This window comes from Mchenga conophoros, linkage group LG17, assembly GCF_057382185.1.
Source record: "Mchenga conophoros isolate Kocher_MC1m ecotype Shallow Benthic linkage group LG17, M_conophoros_male_GT1.1, whole genome shotgun sequence".
Lineage (NCBI taxonomy): Eukaryota > Metazoa > Chordata > Actinopteri > Cichliformes > Cichlidae > Mchenga > Mchenga conophoros.
The window spans coordinates 12447851-12467769 of record NC_140542.1 but is presented as its reverse complement, the minus strand read 5'-3'; the positions used below and the strand labels follow the sequence as shown (position 1 = coordinate 12467769).

Sequence of the window (19919 nt, the reverse complement as noted above, 5' to 3'; positions counted from 1 at the left end):
ACCCTGAATTGGGATACAGCCAGTGTATATCATTACCTGTACTGAGTTCTCATTGGGTTGCTCACCGCTGTAACGCTAAGTATATTACATTTGCTACATGAGCTTTTATGAGTTCTCTACATCATCAGTGTGATTACACATGACAACAAATTAGATCTTATATGTATATGTATATATTTATTTAATTGTGAGGGGGTTAGGTTAAGATTAGAATTTTCAGGCATCTATTTCATGGTCCAGGTTTTACGGGGTTACGTTTTTCAATACACACATTTAAAGATGTTTCTTCTGCTTATTTTTTGCCGCTGCTGATGAAGAAACATAGTCATATATACTATTAGAAAACAAGCTTAGAGTGTGTGGGCTGGATGCAATTGCAACTGGCCAGAGGGAAAGCACGGAACACTGGGGTGGGTAAATTTCCGATTTCAGGTTTATTCTTTGCAATCTGATTGCTGTTCTGCAGGCTTATTGTTCAAAAATAATTACAGGTCGCAGGATAATGATTTTAACCCCTGATTGATATGCAGTGGTTTAGAACACAAAGCAGCCTCTTTTGTTCAGTATTCCATTTTAGTTTGTGACTTATTCGTTAAAACATGCCTATCTGCATTAATATCCTCCACCATTCGTGACTCCTTACCTTTAAATTAACAATGCCGTCAGAAACTCAAAAAAAGAATTACCATAACAACAGCCACTTGACTGCATCCTCAAAAAATCACTTTGGGCTGGTTTACCGGCTTCTGTATTCAAGGATAGATACATGGATGATTGAATATTGCTTGAAGTCATAAAAAGTTCTAAAGGAGATGCTTGAAGACGTAAAGTAGGAGGAAATTGCGGCAGAGGACTCGTCAGAGCCACAAATCAAGTCGTGTGGGGGACTTTGATTTCCATCCAAACAATTCAGGGCAGCGTTTCATAAGATTCCAACCTTCAACTGGTTTGAATTTACTGGGTTTAGTTTTATTTGATAAAGACAACATTTACTAATTTACAAGCTTAGCAATCCCTGGGCACCTTATATGGTAATGACCATCCAGCGACTGAAGAGTAGACTAAAATGCTCAGATTTTTTGGAAACAATAGGAACAGGGTCAGCTATGAGACAGTACCTTACCCGAGTCTCATTGCGTCACATAGTAATTCAAGGTCTGTGTGTAATTTGCTGAAATTTGTAGCGGCACATTTTGTCCCATATTGACAGTTCGATGACAATGAGAAGTGGAGTGGGTTGAGTTCAATAGGGTCAGCCGGTTTAGTGCTGCACTGCCGTTTCTTGGAGTTTGACTAAGTTGGTTGTTGTTTTTATACTTGATCAGAACTGTCAAAATTATTGACAGTTCTGATCTACAGTAAGAGGAAAAACTGAAGTTCTCAGTGCTATAAAATGATCTTCTAAGGTAGTGAGAAAAGTAGTGAGGAAGGCAAAATGTAAACAAAACAAAATGTGTTTGATATGGTTCATATTCCGCACAGTTATAGAACTTGTAAACACCCCTTTAATGTGCAAAAGCACAACAGCACTATAGGAATAGTAAGCTTCTCCTCTTTTGTCTTAGATAATTAGAGTCCCATTTCTGATAAGGTTGGAGATTGCATAAGCATAGTGGTGTGTGGTCACCTTTTAAAAACTACTTACCCTGACACACACCTAATAACGGGTGATTAAACAAAACAAACAGACCAGATAAAAACATACCCTTTCTGGTTAAAGAGAGTTTATACACTTTTATGGTGGTAAGATATTTACCATTAACTGACAGCAGTGAAAGAAATCAACAGCTAAACTAAAGCATATTTACAGGATGAAAAATTATAAGTAAAATACCTGCATGCAAAACCTAAACTAAAAGCATTCCTGTGTCTCTTTTTGAATTTGCTCTCTGACTTGCTCTCTACCTGTCCTTCATAGAATGTTTTAGGATTAGGTTTATTATAATGACTTCACAAGGTTAACCTGCTGCTTTCTACAGTGCATTATTAAACCACATGTATTCAATGACTTTGACTGAGCTCAGAGACTCAGAAAATGAAAAAAACTGAAGAAGTTTAAAAGACAGAGAATGTTGACTCTAAACTTGCGCAAGTAATTTGACGAATGAAATCAGGGTTGTGTAATTATCAAAACAATTGTTTTTTCTCACATGTACTGTCTCTGGAGAGACATGCCGAGTTTCATATTGAACTCGTCTGCTCATATCAAACTCTTGCTCTTGTCATTGTGGGAGGTGGTCTTCCCTTCTTGGTGATCTCAGATGTTTTTCTTGCCATAGTGCTAAAACAGTTAATACACTCACACATCTTGAGGAAAATGATTTGTAATGTATCCACTGTGATAAAAAACTACAGTATAAAATGAACATGAGGAATATAATAGCTGATCTGAGCCTTGCTAACAATAGTTCAGGGCCGGCTTTTGTCAGCAGGACATGGCCACACCTACTATAATGACAGAACTTCGATGTGAAAGCTAAACATACTGTAGCTTTAAGAGAGAAAAAAACGCATCCTTTCCTATAGGTTGCTTTCACTTCTTTGTCACTGTAACGTATCTCTATTTTTACCTGTAACTAGCTAAGCATTGGCAGCATTTTCTGTTGTTCTGACTACGTGTCCATGTGATATGTGCTATATGATCCCCGACTGTAGACTTCCACAGAGCTAATGGCACAGTCAAACCACCACTGAGAACCCAGAAAGTGAAACTCTGAGTATTGTTTTGTATTTACAATTATAAACCAAATCCTGAAATGAGAAACCCAATGAGGACAATTAGAATTACACAGAGAGACAGTTATTCATTTATGGAGGAATGGCAAAACTGCATAATTACTTTTCAGAATGATTCATTTTCAGGCTGTAAACTCTTCAAAACAACAGCTCCAAGGTAGTTATCATGTCATGACACGAGTTGCTAAGTAGAGAGAAAAGACTGATTAGCAGTAAGCCAACAAAAAGGAGACAAACAGTCACAATGGCTGCAGTGTTCATTGGAACTAGCCTCAGAGAGTGCCAATTAAGAACGCATCGGATTAAGTCCCATATTGATGCTTTTAATGAAACCATTACTGTTTTCCGTAACACAAAATAAACTGTCATTCACGATGCTTATTACTGTATATTATAAATGTTATAACATTTGTGTCTGGTAGGGAGTTGTGGCTTACACCCTTTTTGATACAAGTGTCCTGTTGGACAGATCTACTTCACAACATTCAAGGCAAGTATTGATTTGATGAGATTATAATTGAATCCTGAAATCATCTAATTTACTGAAATGTGTTTATTGCATGCATCACATTATTAATAATGCTATGTAGCACATAATTCTCTTTAGGTACAGCAGTATAAAAATGGTTGTTAATGCTTGAACATAAACACTGGCTGCTGTAAGCTGAGTTGACAGTAGGTCCAGCAACAAAGGTCACATTTTCCAACAATGACCTCACAGAATACATTGAAAATAACAATTTCCAGGTCTGGATTTTAGATTTGCTCAGTTTGAAAAAGCTCTGTTTTTTTCCACGTGATGTATGACTTCACCAGTTTCTCTAATGCCTTAAATCCCTCAGTGGAAAACACCTTTTATTGTGGTTACATACGATCCCATCTGTTGTAAATGTTCCCCTATTTTCTCTCCCTCTGTTCCTCCCTCTCTGTTGTCCCTTTCTAACTGTCTTACACTCCCCCACCCCTCGCCCGTCTGGTGGGATTGTCAATCCATTTTGGAGGTATAAAACCACTGCTGGGGGTGGAGACAACCACAGCTTGCTGTGTGATACTGAAGGACTCTTGCAAAAACACTGCTGCTCACAACCGTGTGGTTGCCTCTCTGTTGTCATTTAAAACAACAGAACTGACTTTGGATTTTTAGATTTTTAACGTTCCAGCATGTGTAAAGGACTTGCAACACTGCCTGCGACATGCTTGAAAAGGTAAGTGCAATATTCCTTGAACAACGGGTGGATAAAAACATTAATTCAGGAAAAAATAAAGACAGAAAGAGAAAAAATTAAAACATTGTTTTTGAATATGATGTGTGTACATGTAAAAAATGAAAGAGCTGTTATTTTACAGCAGCAACTCAAAATCTCAATTTAAACATGGAAAAAGAGGAACTAGCTGACAAGCTGTTAACCACTTGTTTACATAGATAAAGGAAGTCTGTGCGCAGATATCACTAATGGAAACACACTGACATTTTCTGAAATGCATTTTGCTCACGGTCCTCTCGTTCTGCCTCTCCACAGTGCCAAAGACATCAAGCACAAAATAAGCTTCTTACTCCAGAAGCCTGAACCTCAAGCAGCAGATCAGAAGCAGATGAAAGAAAAATCAACCACAGCTGCTGCAAAAAGGTTAGAGGAACAAGCCTCTCTCAGCTGAATTTGCTGTTTAAAAGATGTGTTCTATGCGCTAAGTTGCACATTGAGCCTCCTTCGAAAGAGAGAATTTTTATGATGAAAACTAAAACCAAGCCTGCCACAAATGCTGACTTAAAAAGTATATTGTGTTTCCAATCTGAAGGAGTTGAAACTGCTTAAAAATGTGATGGCGGTGTCTGTTTGAGATCAGTCTCCTTCAGACTGATGCAGAGCTAAATTAAGTTTATTTTTGACTTTAAACTCAGTGACTAGCGCCTACCACGGTACAGATAAGAAAATCCTGGCTCGTGCTTCAATTCAAGTTGCAGACCCTTAATATTGATGTGCCTCTAAATGAATGACTGAAACTCGCGGTACATCTCTGTTATCTGAGGCTTGTTGGGAAAGAGATAGGGAGGTGATTAGAAAATAGATGGATGGATCTTTCCACGTAGAAGATGAGCTCACTTTGACGCAATAGGCTGAAGAACCATTTCATTTCATGGAAAATAAATGATTTAGTACTTTTTTTTAATATATTGGACCAGTGGTATAGCCAGTGCCTCCTATAATTGGACATAGATGTGATGACTTGTGTGGCTAACAGTCATTAAACTTTTATAGTTGATAAATTCTGCATAAATTCTGAAATCGAATTATGTTACCGAAGAGCACAATCTATCAGATTTCTCTACACTTCCAGAGCACGTCTTCCCACGGGAAGCCTGTTATTGTTCTTTATGAGAACGTTTGCATTGACCCTGCTCGCATTGACCTTGGCTTTTTAGCAGCATCCCGAGACAGCTATGGATGATCAATATTCAGTTTTCCTGCTAAAATTGCACAGCAGCAATATCAATCACTATGCACAACACAAAGACTCGATGGCGCTTATATAACCTTGTGCATAATGCAAATTATGATTCTAAATGCTGATTATATATTGGTCTTTTATAACTGAAAATGATCATTTTACTATAGTCCGGGCTTGCTGCTGTCAGATGACGTGCGTTGGCATGATTTGATTTGCTGTCATTTTGATAATTGCATTTTTGCGACTGGGATTTGAATGTGTCGTTCTATTTACAGCAAAAGATATCTCATACAGATATCTTTGTTTTGCTATGTTGTTAAGAGATGTTTGGTGGCTACTTCACCTTTTTGGAGAAAGTACTACAAAAAGACTAGATTAGAGATAAGGTGAAAATGTCCATATGTACTTTATGTAAAAATGTTTTTCTGTGCAACCTTACTTAAAATGGCATTGATCGTTTGTGTTTTAGGGTGCCTAATACAGCTGAGGTGGAGAAATGGAAGGAGTCTTTCAGCCATGTGCTGAACAGTGAAGGTAAGTGTTACATTAGTTTCACTCATAAAAGACTGGATCTGAATCAGAACAAGTCAGATGAGGCTTTTAATCCAAAGCTAGCTGGAAGAACTTCTGACTTTGGCATCCCAATATTAATAATGCCATCAGCTGTCCGACAGAAGCTTCACTCATTTGTTCTCAACAAAATGTGCCTGTGGCTTTATATATTTAATCATTTTCATGTAGTACAATACAGTTGCAATCATGGGAAATACTGGCTTTAGCATATCACTGTAAGGGTTGACAGTAAGGCTTTGCTAATCCCAAAAGTGATGCTGAAAATCAAGCTGCAGCGTAGCAGATGGTTGGGTTTGGCTAATTAAGTATCATCACTGTGCTCATTACTGCTGTTAAAAGAAAGTTAAGGGGACTTGGCTGGGACACACAAACACGCAAATGGAGCACACACACACACACACACACACACACACACACACACACACACACACACACACACACACACACTCAAGCACTTTCCAGCACATTCTCATGCTCTAGCTTTTGCTACGTGTCACGAGGCACTACTAGAGGGCCTCTCAGGGCGTGCTGACCAGTGCAGAGTGTGCACGTGTGTGTGTGTGTCTCTGCGTGTGTCTCTGTGTGTGTGTGGATGCATAAGACCTCTGAGAATCATATTGTCTGCGTGTGCATGGGGAGCAACGGCCTTGCAGAAACCAGCGGAGTTCTGACCTGCGTCTTTCCATGACCTCCAACATAGTTATGGCTTCCTTCTGCTGTCCCTATTACATCTGTCAGCTGCTACTGCTCCTTCATTTGTTTAACATATTAAGACCTCAAAGGTCTCCTCAAACTCTTCTTGTAGTCATGTTAGACATATGAGACAAGATGTAGCTTTTTAATATAAAGTAAATCAGTGGCATGTTCGTATCATGCTACAAAGCAATGTAAAACTCCAGCACTTGGACACGCTGCCAAAAAATAAGGCTGGTAAAATTCTTACCCAGCACTCGGAACTTCTGTATTCATGATTCATTTTTTTCTGGCAACTAATGTGCAGTTGGGAGCTGATTAAAACTCCTATTGGGGAGGTGGCATAATTTTTGACTAAGTCTGGGCAGGTTCTGCTACCTGAAATTGGACTGCTCTAGCTAATTCTGCTGCATTATTCATCAGGCAGCCAGCCAAATTAGAAAATTTAGACTGGCTTTGATGAGTGCAAAGGCTGCCACACCATTATATTAGAGCATTTATTACACTCTGGTGAGGCTTATTCATTTTGCTTCAATAACACACTGCTTTATCTTTTTGGCAATGCTTTACAATGACGACAATGTTTAAACCGAGACTTAATTAAACTTTGGTAAAGACTTATTTCACAATAAAAGAATAGTCTTTACTAATCATTTGTAGTGTTAAAATGTATGTTTATATAATTAAATTGCACTGTGCCACAATTCTGACCAAAATTGTATCTAAACCTAAGAAAAAAAAAACAAGGAAAGAAGAATTACACAATCGCTATGTCACTGGCCTACTTACATGTGCATGTGTGTTACAAAGGTCATCTGTGAACATGATCTTGATGGTTACTGGGAAGTTCCAGCTGGTTTACAAAAAATTTACCAACTAGTAAACAACATTACTAATTGTAATGTTATTAATTAATAGTTTATTAATAACGAATATATATTAACTAAAGTTATTAAGTTTAATAAATAAATAAATGGACTATGTGGCTGTTGAGTACAGTTGGATCAAAAGAGACACATTTTTCTTTCTGTGTTTAGTGGGTCGCACAGTCTTCACCAGCTTCCTAAAGTCGGAGTTCAGTGAGGAAAACATGGACTTCTGGATGGCTTGCGAGGACTACACGAAGACTGCACCTACCAAGCTAGCAACCAGAGCCAAGCAGATCTACCAGAAATATATTGGTGCAGATGCTCTTAATGAGGTAATCACAGCACTACTGAAATAAAATGACAAACAAAATCAATTTGATTAATAAGAGTAAAATCCTTCAACATAAAAAGAAGATTACTTGCTGGGCAGGTAAAATATGACTCACCACACCCCAATACTATACCTGAACATTTACCTTCAAGTAAAAAAATAGTCCACCTTTACTTTAAGATATCTTTCTACTTTTTTCACGTCTTCATTTTGTTGATAAGCCCATGTGTTTCTCCTGCCTCGCATCAGCAATGATCTCTATTACCAAAAACAGTTGCTGTTTCTCTGTGGCAGCTTAAAAGTTTAGGCTCTTGATAAGTGAATACATTACATCAGTATGTTTCACTTTACTTTCGTTCTGTGACCTTTTAGGTAAACTTAGATGCAGCGACAAGAGAAAAAACAAGACAGAACGTCGAGAACGCCTGCCCTTCTTGTTTTGATGATGCCCAGAAGATGATCTACACACTGATGGAGAAAGACTCCTATAGGCGCTTTCTCAAATCCAAACTGATCCAGGATCTGTGCCAACAACAGAGTAACGCTGCTCAGGAGAAGAAAGAGAAGAGAAGCTGTGACATGGCTGACAGCAGTCAGGTGTTAGCTGGTGGTGCTTAGTCAGGACGAAAGAAGGAAAAGCTTGAAGGAGGTGCCAAAGATCGACAGTCAGTTAGGGCTCACAGTGGGAATGATAGGTTTGCTGGGGTGTCCGGGGTTTCTAGATAAGGAAGGAAGAATGGTTTTGAAGATGTCTGATGAAGGTTCATGTGAGGTCGTTTTCTTTTCCTTCTGTTTTTGATACTTGCTCTTTATTTCTGGGCTTATGTGGTCACTCTTGTAAATATTTATATATTTCCCATTTCTGCATTCATCAGGTGAAATGTTCTACAGACTGACTGAATGTAAATATATCATTGCATTGTGACATTTTCCTTCTGGATTCTTTGCAAAACACAATCTGATCTAGAAGCTGTGACCAGGTTATCTTGATACTTAGAACAGAAAACTATTGAAAGCTACCTCCAGCCAACAGACACGAAAACTGGTGCCACTGGAACATTTTCTCAATGGAACGGCACAGATTACTAGTTTAGCTATGTACAGACCTGAATATTTAAATTAATACATCAAGCACATTTTAAAATAATGCCCCAATTCCGTTGTGTATAGGAGTAGAGTCTCCAAGTTTAAATGTTGTACAATTTTATACAGTCATAAATGTAAAGTAATAATTGATCCTGGTACAGCTGGAACAACAATAAAGTAGCACGTATACTGTAGTGATTGGCTTTGCAGTTAGTTTTAGGTTTAGGGTCACAGATTGGTTATTTTCCATCATGTTGACTTATGGCCTCACAATGTAGTGGTAATGGAAAAAAAGCTTTATATAGTCATTTGAAGTTCCAACTCACTATTTAATACCATATGTTTGTACAACAGCCCATAGTTGACACTGATGTCTGTTTATTCACGTGAGTAAAACCCGGTGTATATCTCAACACTTTATCATGGTAACAACTGCCTCTGCTGTTTAAACATCCTGACATGATCTCTGCACTGTGAAAACACAGACTGACTAGTTCTCGTGGGAATTTTAGGCATGTTTTAATAATAGTAGAAGTAGTAATTGTCATAGAGTCATGACGCAGTTATGTTAAACGGAGTAGGATATTTTTTTTAAAGAAAACCACCTTACCAAATTTTTGGTGGCCACACATTCTACAATGTCTTATCTAAATGTATACTGTGATGATAAAAAACTACATATTATATGTAAAAGAACACGTGTCTTTGTCCTATTTCTGTATACTCCCAAATGTGCTTAATGATGAAAATCTGTGGTTGTATTTACATTTTTGTTTTTGAGCTTTGGTGATGTCACTTGTGGAAAGTGTTGTGGAGTTGTACTAGCTTGCAGATGCTCTTTTAAAATGTAAAGCTGAGAGAAGGTGGCAGTCAAAATAATAGCTGTCCTCTGCACCTACTAGCTGATTAACACAAGTGGTGAAATTCTCCTGTAACTATAGGTAACAAGATATGAAGTAAATAAATGTGGCATGAACAGTATGTTTGTGTGTGACATGTTGGAGGATAAGCTCAAACACACACTTCTTTGTTACACAGTTACACTTCTTATGACGCATCAACCATCAAACATATTGTGCCATATTAACAAGTGGATCACCAAGGACATGAGGATAGATTGATTATTAAAATGACATAATTTCAATTAATGCAATTTAATATTATTTCAGATTTATAGATACAGTTCCAATTCACAACAATTCTCAAAAGGCATTTAATGATTTAAGGTAAAAACTCAAATATATAAGAAAAACCCAACAATCAGATGATCCCCCCTGCAACTATGTGGAGGAAGAAGTACTTAGAAAATCATCATATACGGTAAATGTAAGTTCATTTATGCTATTTTACTGAATCAAAAAAAAAACATCTTAAAGGAAATTTTAATGAAGAGCAATGATTAAATTAATGTTTAAATAAAAATTGTGTTATGCAGCATTGGTTTTAAACTTGACTGATAACATTTTATTTCATGTAGTGATCAACACACGTTGATGCCAGTTGACTCTTTTTGTTGTGATGTCTAAAAGAACGTTTCCATGACCTCATCACATCTGTCCCTTCATAATCAGACAGTAATCATCTATAATCAGCAGGGAAAAGGTGGTCTCTTCTATATCTAACATTGATTGCGTAACGTCTGCAGATTATAGATGATTATCAGAGGGTAACGTTATTATCGAATAATTACCAGAGAACATTTCACACATAGGAAAGACGGGTTTCATCAGGATTCGATCATTTTGTTATGAAAGCATAATTTATAGAGGTGTTTAATACACTGTTAATAATTTACTAAACAGTTTAAATTTTAAACTTCAAAACTTACAAGAAGCTAAAAATAACCTTCAGAGCTCAAGCTCCACTTTTCATACACTGGACCAACTTTTTGTTTGGATGTGCCTCATTGAAGTGAACAGTGTTTACAGCATCTGTGTTCATACCCACTGCATAAAGATGCCTATTTAAGGGGAACATATCTGAGCAACTACACAGTAAATAACTAATCAAATCTAATCTGGGAATCTAACTCATACAGACAAGGAGACGGCAAACATGCATAAATATTTGCTTTTGGGAAATTCTGTCTGCCTGCTTTGCTGCTTAGTAAGAGCACAAAAATAGAATATAAAGTGCCTTGATTCTTTAATAGAGGCAGAATCTCTAAAAATAACTGTTGTTACGAGACTTATGTTGTTTAAGGTAAGATTCCTTCCTGTGGAAAGTTTCTGCAAACACAGAAAGAAAAGAATGCACACATAGTTGTGTCTGCACAGACACACATTCTCGTTTCTGTCTGATATACTGCTGTACGTCAGCCGCAACATGCAGGAATTCTGCAGCTCGAGTAAATCACAAAAAAGTGATAAATCCACTGGTGTGCTTGTGTGAATATTTCTCCGTCATCTAAAATGTATGGGAGTGAGAGACAACAAGTGAGGACCAGGGATGAGGAATCTGGATAAGCACACTTAGGGCTGGAGCTACAGTACCACTGGCTAACATTTTTCTGATTTCATTCAATACCAGTACTGGGGCACAGAGATGGAAAGGTCCAAACACGAGACAAAATAGTTCATTAATCAAGTATTTTTTCTGGTCACTCTGATGAAGGATTTGAGGCGTTGTGAATTAAAGTCATGCATAAATTTTATTTCTTTAGTTGTTCCAAGAATGATTCCTTCTTTAAGCCATTTAATTATAAATACAACATAATATTTAGCTGTTGAACTGTTGAAATCAGCTCTTGAAACTGTTTTTTGTAGGCTGCTTTGGGAATATTGTATTACTACTAATATAGGACTATTAAACATGTCATTCTCTTAAGAATGGTCAATATAAATGAATAAAAATTAAATCATCATAAAACCGTTTATGTTTAGTGGCCTACGATGGACAGGCGACCTGCCTGGGATGATAGCTGGGCTAGGCTCCAGCATGTCTGGCACCCTGAATTGGAGAGATGGTTAAGAAGATGAATAGATAAACTGATGGATGTATTATGACAATTAACACAGAGCTCATTTGTCCCTCGTAGAATTTTAGGAATCTAAATATAGTGAGACACGCTCTGCTGTCGCGAGGATCAAGGTTGATAAGAATGACACGACTACATTTAAAAGGTAACTTGTAGTTAGCAAAATGTAAACTTTTAGCTGTGAAACTCTAAAATGCTTAGTAGAAAAACTTCTCTGGGTTTGTTTTTTAAAATCTTATTAATAGTTAAGTAATATCCATTTTACATAAAGCCTATTGATTGAGCCTATTTGTTGTGTAGCCTATAAAGCTGGTCCACTGTTTAGGTTACATATTATATTAACAATTCATTTTATTTATTTATTCTTTACTCTGCACCTTAGTTCATATCCTCTCTTAAGTACCCTCACCTTTCTTTCTTTTACTTCTATTATTCATTATTTATATCCTTATTTATTAAAGAAGGAGTAACGTGAAATAAGGCAAATGCCCCCTGTCAAATCTGACTGCCTGTCCAATCTATATGCTCTGTGGGAGTACACGGACTGCACTTATACTCTCAGCATGAGCTGTTGAGCAAAACTTTGGCCTTTCATTTTGGACCCACTGTCACTGTGGTAGAAATTGTAACCCTGCACAGTGACCTTTGAGGATAAATCTTAGCAGAAGTTTCAAAAGAAATGCTGCAGTGCAAAGGCAGCTTCATCGGAAATAAATGAGAAAACTCAGTCGGAAACTGAAAACATTTTGGATTTTTGATCCTTTTTCTGTTTTTGGTCCTTTGGCTTCACATCATAGAATTAACCTCCCTAAGCGGTGAAGTGTCTCTGCTTCTCATCCATTCAATCACCAAGTAAAGTTTGCAGCCTGTCATTGAAACTCACCCCTTATTTCCTCCAGTAAGATGTTTTCTCAATGATTCAAGGACTTATTCTGATGACTAATCTCAGCAGCTGATTAAAAACATCAGAATCAAAACAAACCTCCACATTTAAATGCTCATGTTTCAAGCAACCTCTCCGTGAATCGCTACCTTATCGTGGTGGAGGGGTTTGTGTGTCCCTGGGATCCCAGGGGCTATGTTGTCTGGGGGCTTTTGCCCCCTGGTAGGGTCTCCCATGGCAAATTGGTCCTGGGTGAGGGACCAGACAAAGAGCGATTCAGAAGACCCTTATGAAGAGAACATCGAGGGAACAGTTTATCCTGCCCGGGATAGGGTTACCGGGGCCCCGCCCTGGAGCCAGGCCCGGGGAGGGTGCCCGAGGGCGAGCGTCTGGTGGCCGGGCCTTAGTCCATGGGGCCCGGCCGGGCACAGCCCGAAGAGGAGACATGGGCCCATCCTCCCGCAAGTCTACCACCTGCAGGAGGCGCCATAGGGGTCGGGTGCATTGTGTGCCGGATGGCGGCCAGGAGCGGAGGCCCTGGCGGACTGATCCCCGGCTGCCAAGACTGGCAATAGGGACATGGAATGTCACCTCTCTGGTGGGGAAGGAGCCTGAGTTAGTGCATGAGGTTGAGAGATACCGGCTAGATATAGTCGGGCTCACCTCTACGCATGGCTTGAGCTCTGGAACCAGTCTCCTGGAGAGGGGCTGGACTCTGTCTCAGTCTGGAGTTGCCCCTGGTGAGAGGCGGCGGGCTGGGGTGGGTATTCTAATATCCCCTTGGCTTGCTGCCGGTACGTTGGGGTTTTTCCCGGTGGATGAGAGGGTTTGTTCCCTGCAGCTTAGGGTCGGGGAACGGGTCCTGATTGTCATCTGCGCTTATGCGCCGAGTGGCAGTTCAGAGTACCCAGCCTTCTGAGGCAGTTAAACAACTCCTTGGGGGCAGAGCCCCTGGTGTTGATGAGGTCCGCCCCGAGTTCCTGAAGGCTCTGGACGTTGTAGGGCTGTCCTGGTTGACGCGCCTCTACAATGTTGAGTGGAGATCAGGGGCAGTACCTGTGGACTGGCCGACCAGGGTGGTGGTCCCCATCTTTAAGAAGGGAGACCGGAGGTTGTGTTCCAACTACAGGGGGATCACACTCCTCAGTCTCCCTGGGTAAGTCTATGCCAGGGTGCTGGAAAGGAGAGTTCGTCCGCTAGTCGAACCTCGGATACAGGAGGAACAATGCGGTTTTCGTCCTGGTCGCGGAACACTGGACCAGCTCTTTATCCTCTCGAGGATACTTGAGGGTGCATGGGAGTTTGCCCAACCAGTCTACATGTGTTTTGTGGACTTGGAGAAGGCATTCGACCGTGTCCCTCGGGGTGTCCTGTGGGAGGTGTTGCGCGAGTATGGGGTGTCTGGCCCATTGCTACGGGCCATTCGATCCCTATACAACCGTTGTAAGAGCTTGGTTCGCATTGCCGGCAATAAGTCGGACTCGTTCCCGGTGGGTGATGGGCTCCGCCAGGGCTGCCCTTTGTCTCCGGTTCTGTTCATAATTTTTATGGACAGGATTTCTAGGCGCAGCCAAGTGGCGGAGGGCTTTCACTTTGGTGGCCTCAGAATCTCATCTCTGATTTTTGCGGATGATGTGGTTCTGTTGGCTTCATTGGGTGGGGGCCTCCAGCTCGCACTGGAACGGTTCGCAGCCGAGTGTGAAGCAGCGAGAATGAGGATCAGCACCTCCAAATCTGAGGACATGGTTCTCAGCCGGAAAAGGGTGGAGTAATAATAATAATAATAATGGATTGGATTTATATAGCGCTTTTCAAGGCACCCAAAGCGCTTTACAATGCCACTATTCATTCACTCTCACATTCACACACTGGTGGAGGCAAGCTACAGTTGTAGCCACAGCTGCCCTGGGGCAGACTGACAGAAGCAAGGCTGCCATATCGCGCCATCGGTCCCTCTGGCCAACACCAGTAGGCGGTAGGGTAAAGCGTCTTGCTCAAGGACACAACGACCAGGACAGAAAGCCTGGGGATCGGTTACAGATGCGCTTCCCAACCCCCTGAGCCACGGTCGCCCACTCCGGGTCGGGGATGAGTTCCTGCTCCAAGTGGAGGAGTTCAAGTATTTCGGGGTCTTGTTCGTGAGTGATGGGAGCAGGGAGCCGGGGATCGACAGACGGATTGGGGCTGCAGCTGCAGTAATGCGGACGCTGCACCGGTCCGTCGTGGTGAAGAGGGAGCTGAGTGTAAAAGCGAAGCTCTCAATTTACCGGTCGAGCTACGTCCCTACCCTCACCTATGGCCACGAGCTGTGGGTAGTGACCGAAAGAACGAGATCGCGGATACAAGTGGCAGAAATGAGCTTCCTCCGAAGGGTGGCTGGTCTCTCCCTTAGAGATAGGGTGAGAAGTTCGGCCATCCGGGAGGGGCTCAGAGTAGAGCCGCTGCTGCTCCACATCAAAAGGAGCCAGCTGAGGTGGTTCGGGCATCTGACAAGGATGCCCCTTGGGCGCCTCCTAGGTGAGGTGTTCCTGGCATGTCCCACCAGGAGGAGGCCCCGGGGCAGACCCAGGACACGCTGGAGAGATTATATCTCTTGGCTGGCCTGGGAACGCCTTGGTGTTCCCCCGGATAAGCTGGAGGAGGTGGCTGGGGAGAGGGAGGTCTGGGCCTCTCTGCTTAGGCTGCTGCCCCCGCGGCCCGGCCTCGGATAAAGCGGATGAAGATGGATGGATGGATGGATGGATGGATGGATGGATGGGTTTGCAACAGACCCTTACTAAGCACACTATGAGAAAGCTATTACTAAAGACTATTCTTAATTAAATCCACCAGTCAGTCCTGAAATTATTTCTGTTACTAGAAAATTCAGCAACTTCACATTAATCACATCACACCATTCACACCCTATGTTGAAACCTGGCCTCTTGCTGACAGTAAAAAATGCCCCAACAGTCTGCTAACTAGACATCAGACTTTCGATGGAAGACCACAAAAATTCAGTGAAATGTCACAATTGTATAACACTGATGAACAACGTGCAGATTTGGAAAAGTGTGTGCAAGGCCAGCTGTTGGCATAAACACTGTCAGTGGTTTGTTTTTGCTTGTTCTTCATGCTTGCTGACTCTGCTGGACAGCGTGGCAATAAATCTCCATGAGAAATGTTTAACATTTAGAAGCAGATTCTGAAAGCTTTTAAATTACAACCCGATTGTTTATTGCTTGCTGAGAAGTACTATAAGCAGTAAATACCCTCTAAGTCTATTTTTTCTTTTTGGATTTTTACCAACATTTTCTCTGCATTTTATTGTAAAGGAAAAAGCAGAACATAAGAATGGTACTTTAACCTGGCAATCTGGCTATCAAGTAATAAATGTGTTGTGAAACATTTGGATCTAACTGTCTGCTTGGTATGTTCTTAATGGGAAACACTGCACACATTTCGACGATGTCACGAAGCTGACATACTCATGTGTTTATTTCCTTATGATTTTTGAAGTGTTTTTATTTATTTATTTAATTTTTCCATCCTAAATTATGATTATAGCCTGAAAATATGACCCACATTTAGGTCCTCCTCACGTGGTTCTTATTACAGAAAGTATAAAAACATGTAACATTTTTCACCCTATATTTAAAAGAAAAAACAAAGAGCACTATTTTTGAGAAACCTCTGCAGCACCAGGAAAATCTTTTCTGTCAGTCCACATGACATTTCCTGAGAGAACAACATATATGACTTCAAGGGTGTGTACCGCCTCCTTTTACATCACAGCAGCCACAGAGGTCATAGCATTAACAGCTGTGGTCTTGCTTCAGCCTACAAATGTAGAAGGTATGATGCTGCTTGCTGCATTTCTCCACCATGCAGATTGAAACTATACTAAAAACTGTGGGTTGTTGGAGGTCTGTATGGTCAGGGATAAAACAAGTTAACTTGGCTTTTCTTAGTGCTATCATTAATCTTTCCAGGTAACAGACCAGCAACAGAAAAGAAAAACAGAGAAAATGGCTTTTCAGAAAAATACAGGGTATGTGAAGCCCCGGTGGAAAGACAAACAGAAATGATTCGCTTTTCTTCCAGCCACAGTGTACAGGCACTGGTGTAAGAAAAGTAAATAAAGCACAATATAGGCTGGAGGAATTGGAAAAGGTTAATTGAAGACAAAAGTAAGTCTTATGCAAAACTGACATGTAGCTCAAAGGAAAATTTAAAAGAGGACATCACAAAGAAGAAAATCAGAGACACTTTTTAAAGCACAAAAAACCCTTTAAACAGCATGAAAACAAATATAAATAATTAAATGATTGAATGACTCTTCTATTGTTGTTGAATAGTTATGGTCACTGCTATGCCTTTAGTTTTCTAGTGTTCCTTTCTCTGCCAAGTTGTTTCATTTCCTGAGAGTTTCTTTGTTGGGATTTTTTCTTTTGTTTTGTCTCTTGAGTGCACATCTTTCTATTTCTCTATTTATTTTCTTGTACACTCAAATCTTTTGTCTTTTTCTGTTCATTTCCCCGTTGTGTTTAGATATGTGACCTGTACTTTTAAATCCTTTCAGAAAATATCATTTCCTCAGCACTTTTTCTGGATCACAGTGGAAAACATCATAGTGCCAAGGTAAGTGAGATAAAGGAAACTCATAGAGCCTGGTGATCAGAATATTTGACTCTATGGAGCATACCCTGGATTACTTTGTGATTTAAAAATTAAAGTTGCTGATGTGGTTGTAATGAAGCTGCAGCGTTGCCTTGATTGAAGAAAAAAAATGTCCATAAATCAAAAATACTGACATTGTTTTGGAAAAAATGACATAGGTTTATGTGATGGAATAATAGCTGTTCACTGACATTTACAACTAATCGTATTTTACAAGGTTTATCACTTAAGGCTGACTCAAAAAGCACCCATAGACTCCCATGTCAAAATGGCTCACTTCAGGGTGTCAAAAAGCACATTTGAAGCCTGGTACCAGAAACATTTTTATTCTCCATGGCTTTTGTCTCCCTTTTTAACGACTCTAGTGGACAGAGTGTGGACAGCATTAATAAGCAGCATAGCAATGACATCAAACTCGTGAAAATTAGAATTTGTGCTGTGTGGTCAAATGTTTGTGCCTGTTGGACACCTTTCCTCTCTTTGTTCTCATCACTGTTGGAGTCGTTACTCGCAAAAATTAATAAAGTAAAAGTAATTACACATATTACACAGAACTCTTCTTAAAGTGGAGTACATAACTTAATTCGTCCCATGAGAGAATGATTAGTTACGCTACTCGTTGCCTTTCTTTTTCATTTCCTTATGTAAAATGACCTGAAAAATATTGTTTTATAATTACCAGTCAACAATATCAATCTGAGGCTAAAGCCCAAAAACCAACACAAATCCCTATCATAATGAGGACACGCATATGATCTTTCTCTTTGTAGTTGGGTGTGAGCACAAAGCCGACAGCACACAGCGAAGATCAAAACCTAGACTTTAATCTAATCATAATCAAGATGGGAGCTGCCAGAATTCTAATCTTCAGGCTACAGAATGGAATTAAGAAAGTAGTGGGTAAAGTCACATTGTCTATGTCCATTTTTCTCATATAGTTTATTAATATTCCCTAGTAAAGGGTGCGATGGAAAGTTTGAGAAAAAATAAAAAATAAAACAAGGACTAAATGTAGGCTACAAGTAGCATCTATTGCACTTTCAAATTTAAAGAAACTGACACATTAATGAATCAATGAATACAAGTTACAAATATAACATAAATTAGTCTGAAATATGCCTTTATTTTTTTTCATTAAGTGAATTTTGATGCTTTCTATCTTGAGTAAAAATGTAAATGACTGCTTTTTCCACATAGTATTTCCAAAGTGCAGTGTGGCTACTTTTACCTAAGTACAAAATCTGATGATTTATCCACCTCTGTGTACAGCACTTGTGTTTGTGTATGTTTCTCCGCCTGCAGCTGTAATAACAGCCAGAGTCTGCTCAGGCTCAAACTCCCAGACCTGAGCAGAGCTTCACTCAGTGTTAATTTGCTTATCGCTGGATGTTCTCTCCTGCCTTTCTAACGGTAAGCAGCTGTGAGGCCTGCTAATTAAAACCTGAAAGGAGGGTCTGGTCCTCTAATGTGATCATACATGCAATGAAGCACGTACCCGCTGACACGTGCACGCGCAACGCCACTGATCTCCATTGTTTGAGCACATGCACACACTGAGTACATAAATATATACATTGCTTGGCCTGCATATCTGGTTCTCTGGTTTATAGGACAGTTTGGGTAATAAAGACAACAGGGCTAAAATTTATAGTTGGGTTAAAAGTTGAAAATGTGTTTTTGAAGTTTTTAATGCTTTTTTTTGTCCTCTTGCAGTTGGCAATAATAAGCAATTCATTCACACAATGTTTTTTTTAGCAAAAGTCACAGTTAAACTCCAGAATGAAAACTTTTTTTTAAATGACCTCTATACTATAAGTAACTACGCCATAATTTCCACTCCCGCTCTATTAGTCTGTCGTACATTATGTCATAACTTCTACAAGAGCAGAGTTCCCTGTGGGAATGCTTATAAGGTTTTTTAGTCACTAAGCAGAAACTCCCCTGTACCTGCTTTACCATGCATGTGTGCACTTTTTTGTGATATGACAAAACTATAATACTTAATTTTAACACTGTGTTTTTGTATGTGTTTGCCACATTTACAAACTGTTGTCCTGGGGGAAAAAAATTATCGTATCTGTGGAAGATGCAGTCTAAAACTTTACAGGCTTACAGCCGACATCAAAATAAAGAGCTCAGTTCAATAACGAGTGAGGTCTCGGAGCTCATTAGGGATAAAATCAACTGATGTCTGGTGAAAGCACATCCTTTGAAACCGTTTAGCATTGTGGATACATTTGATAATAAATGTAATTAAAATTGACGATTGCTGCATTGTTTGTACTGTATCGGCAGTACACACAGGTAATTCCATGGATCCCTTTAATTGAAGTGCAGTGGCATTGCTCTATCAAATACCACAAAACACAGTAAGAAGAGATTTTTTATGTTTTCACTGCAAACAATCAGCCTGGCTTCTGCCGATGGGCCTCTTTTTTTGTTCTCTTTGGCCTTTCTAACTCAGATCAACATTTTAGAAATCGCATTATCCAACATATTGTGTAATGCAGAAAGACTTGGTGTATAAAAGGCCCCAAAGTTCATAGAATAGTTTTACTGGTGTTTATAAGTTTATATAAGTTCATTTAATGTTCAGTCTTCTGCCAGTTTGGGCCAGCCCACCTTCTAGTGACATCATCCGGTTAGTAAGGTGGGCAGTTTAAT

At 39.9% G+C, this 19919-nt stretch overlaps 1 protein-coding gene across 1 annotated transcript; it reads left to right on the top strand.

Moving 5' to 3' along the window:
* The first annotated feature begins 3774 nt into the window (after positions 1-3774).
* On the top strand, positions 3775-10022 carry rgs4 (regulator of G protein signaling 4). The gene is made up of 5 exons (XM_085252404.1): positions 3775-3941; positions 4257-4364; positions 5654-5718; positions 7488-7651; positions 8023-10022. The coding sequence occupies exons 1-5, from the start codon at positions 3898-3900 to the stop codon at positions 8266-8268; spliced, it is 627 nt and encodes a 208-aa protein (XP_085108530.1). The 5' UTR covers positions 3775-3897; the 3' UTR covers positions 8269-10022.
* Positions 10023-19919: the final 9897 nt, after the last annotated feature.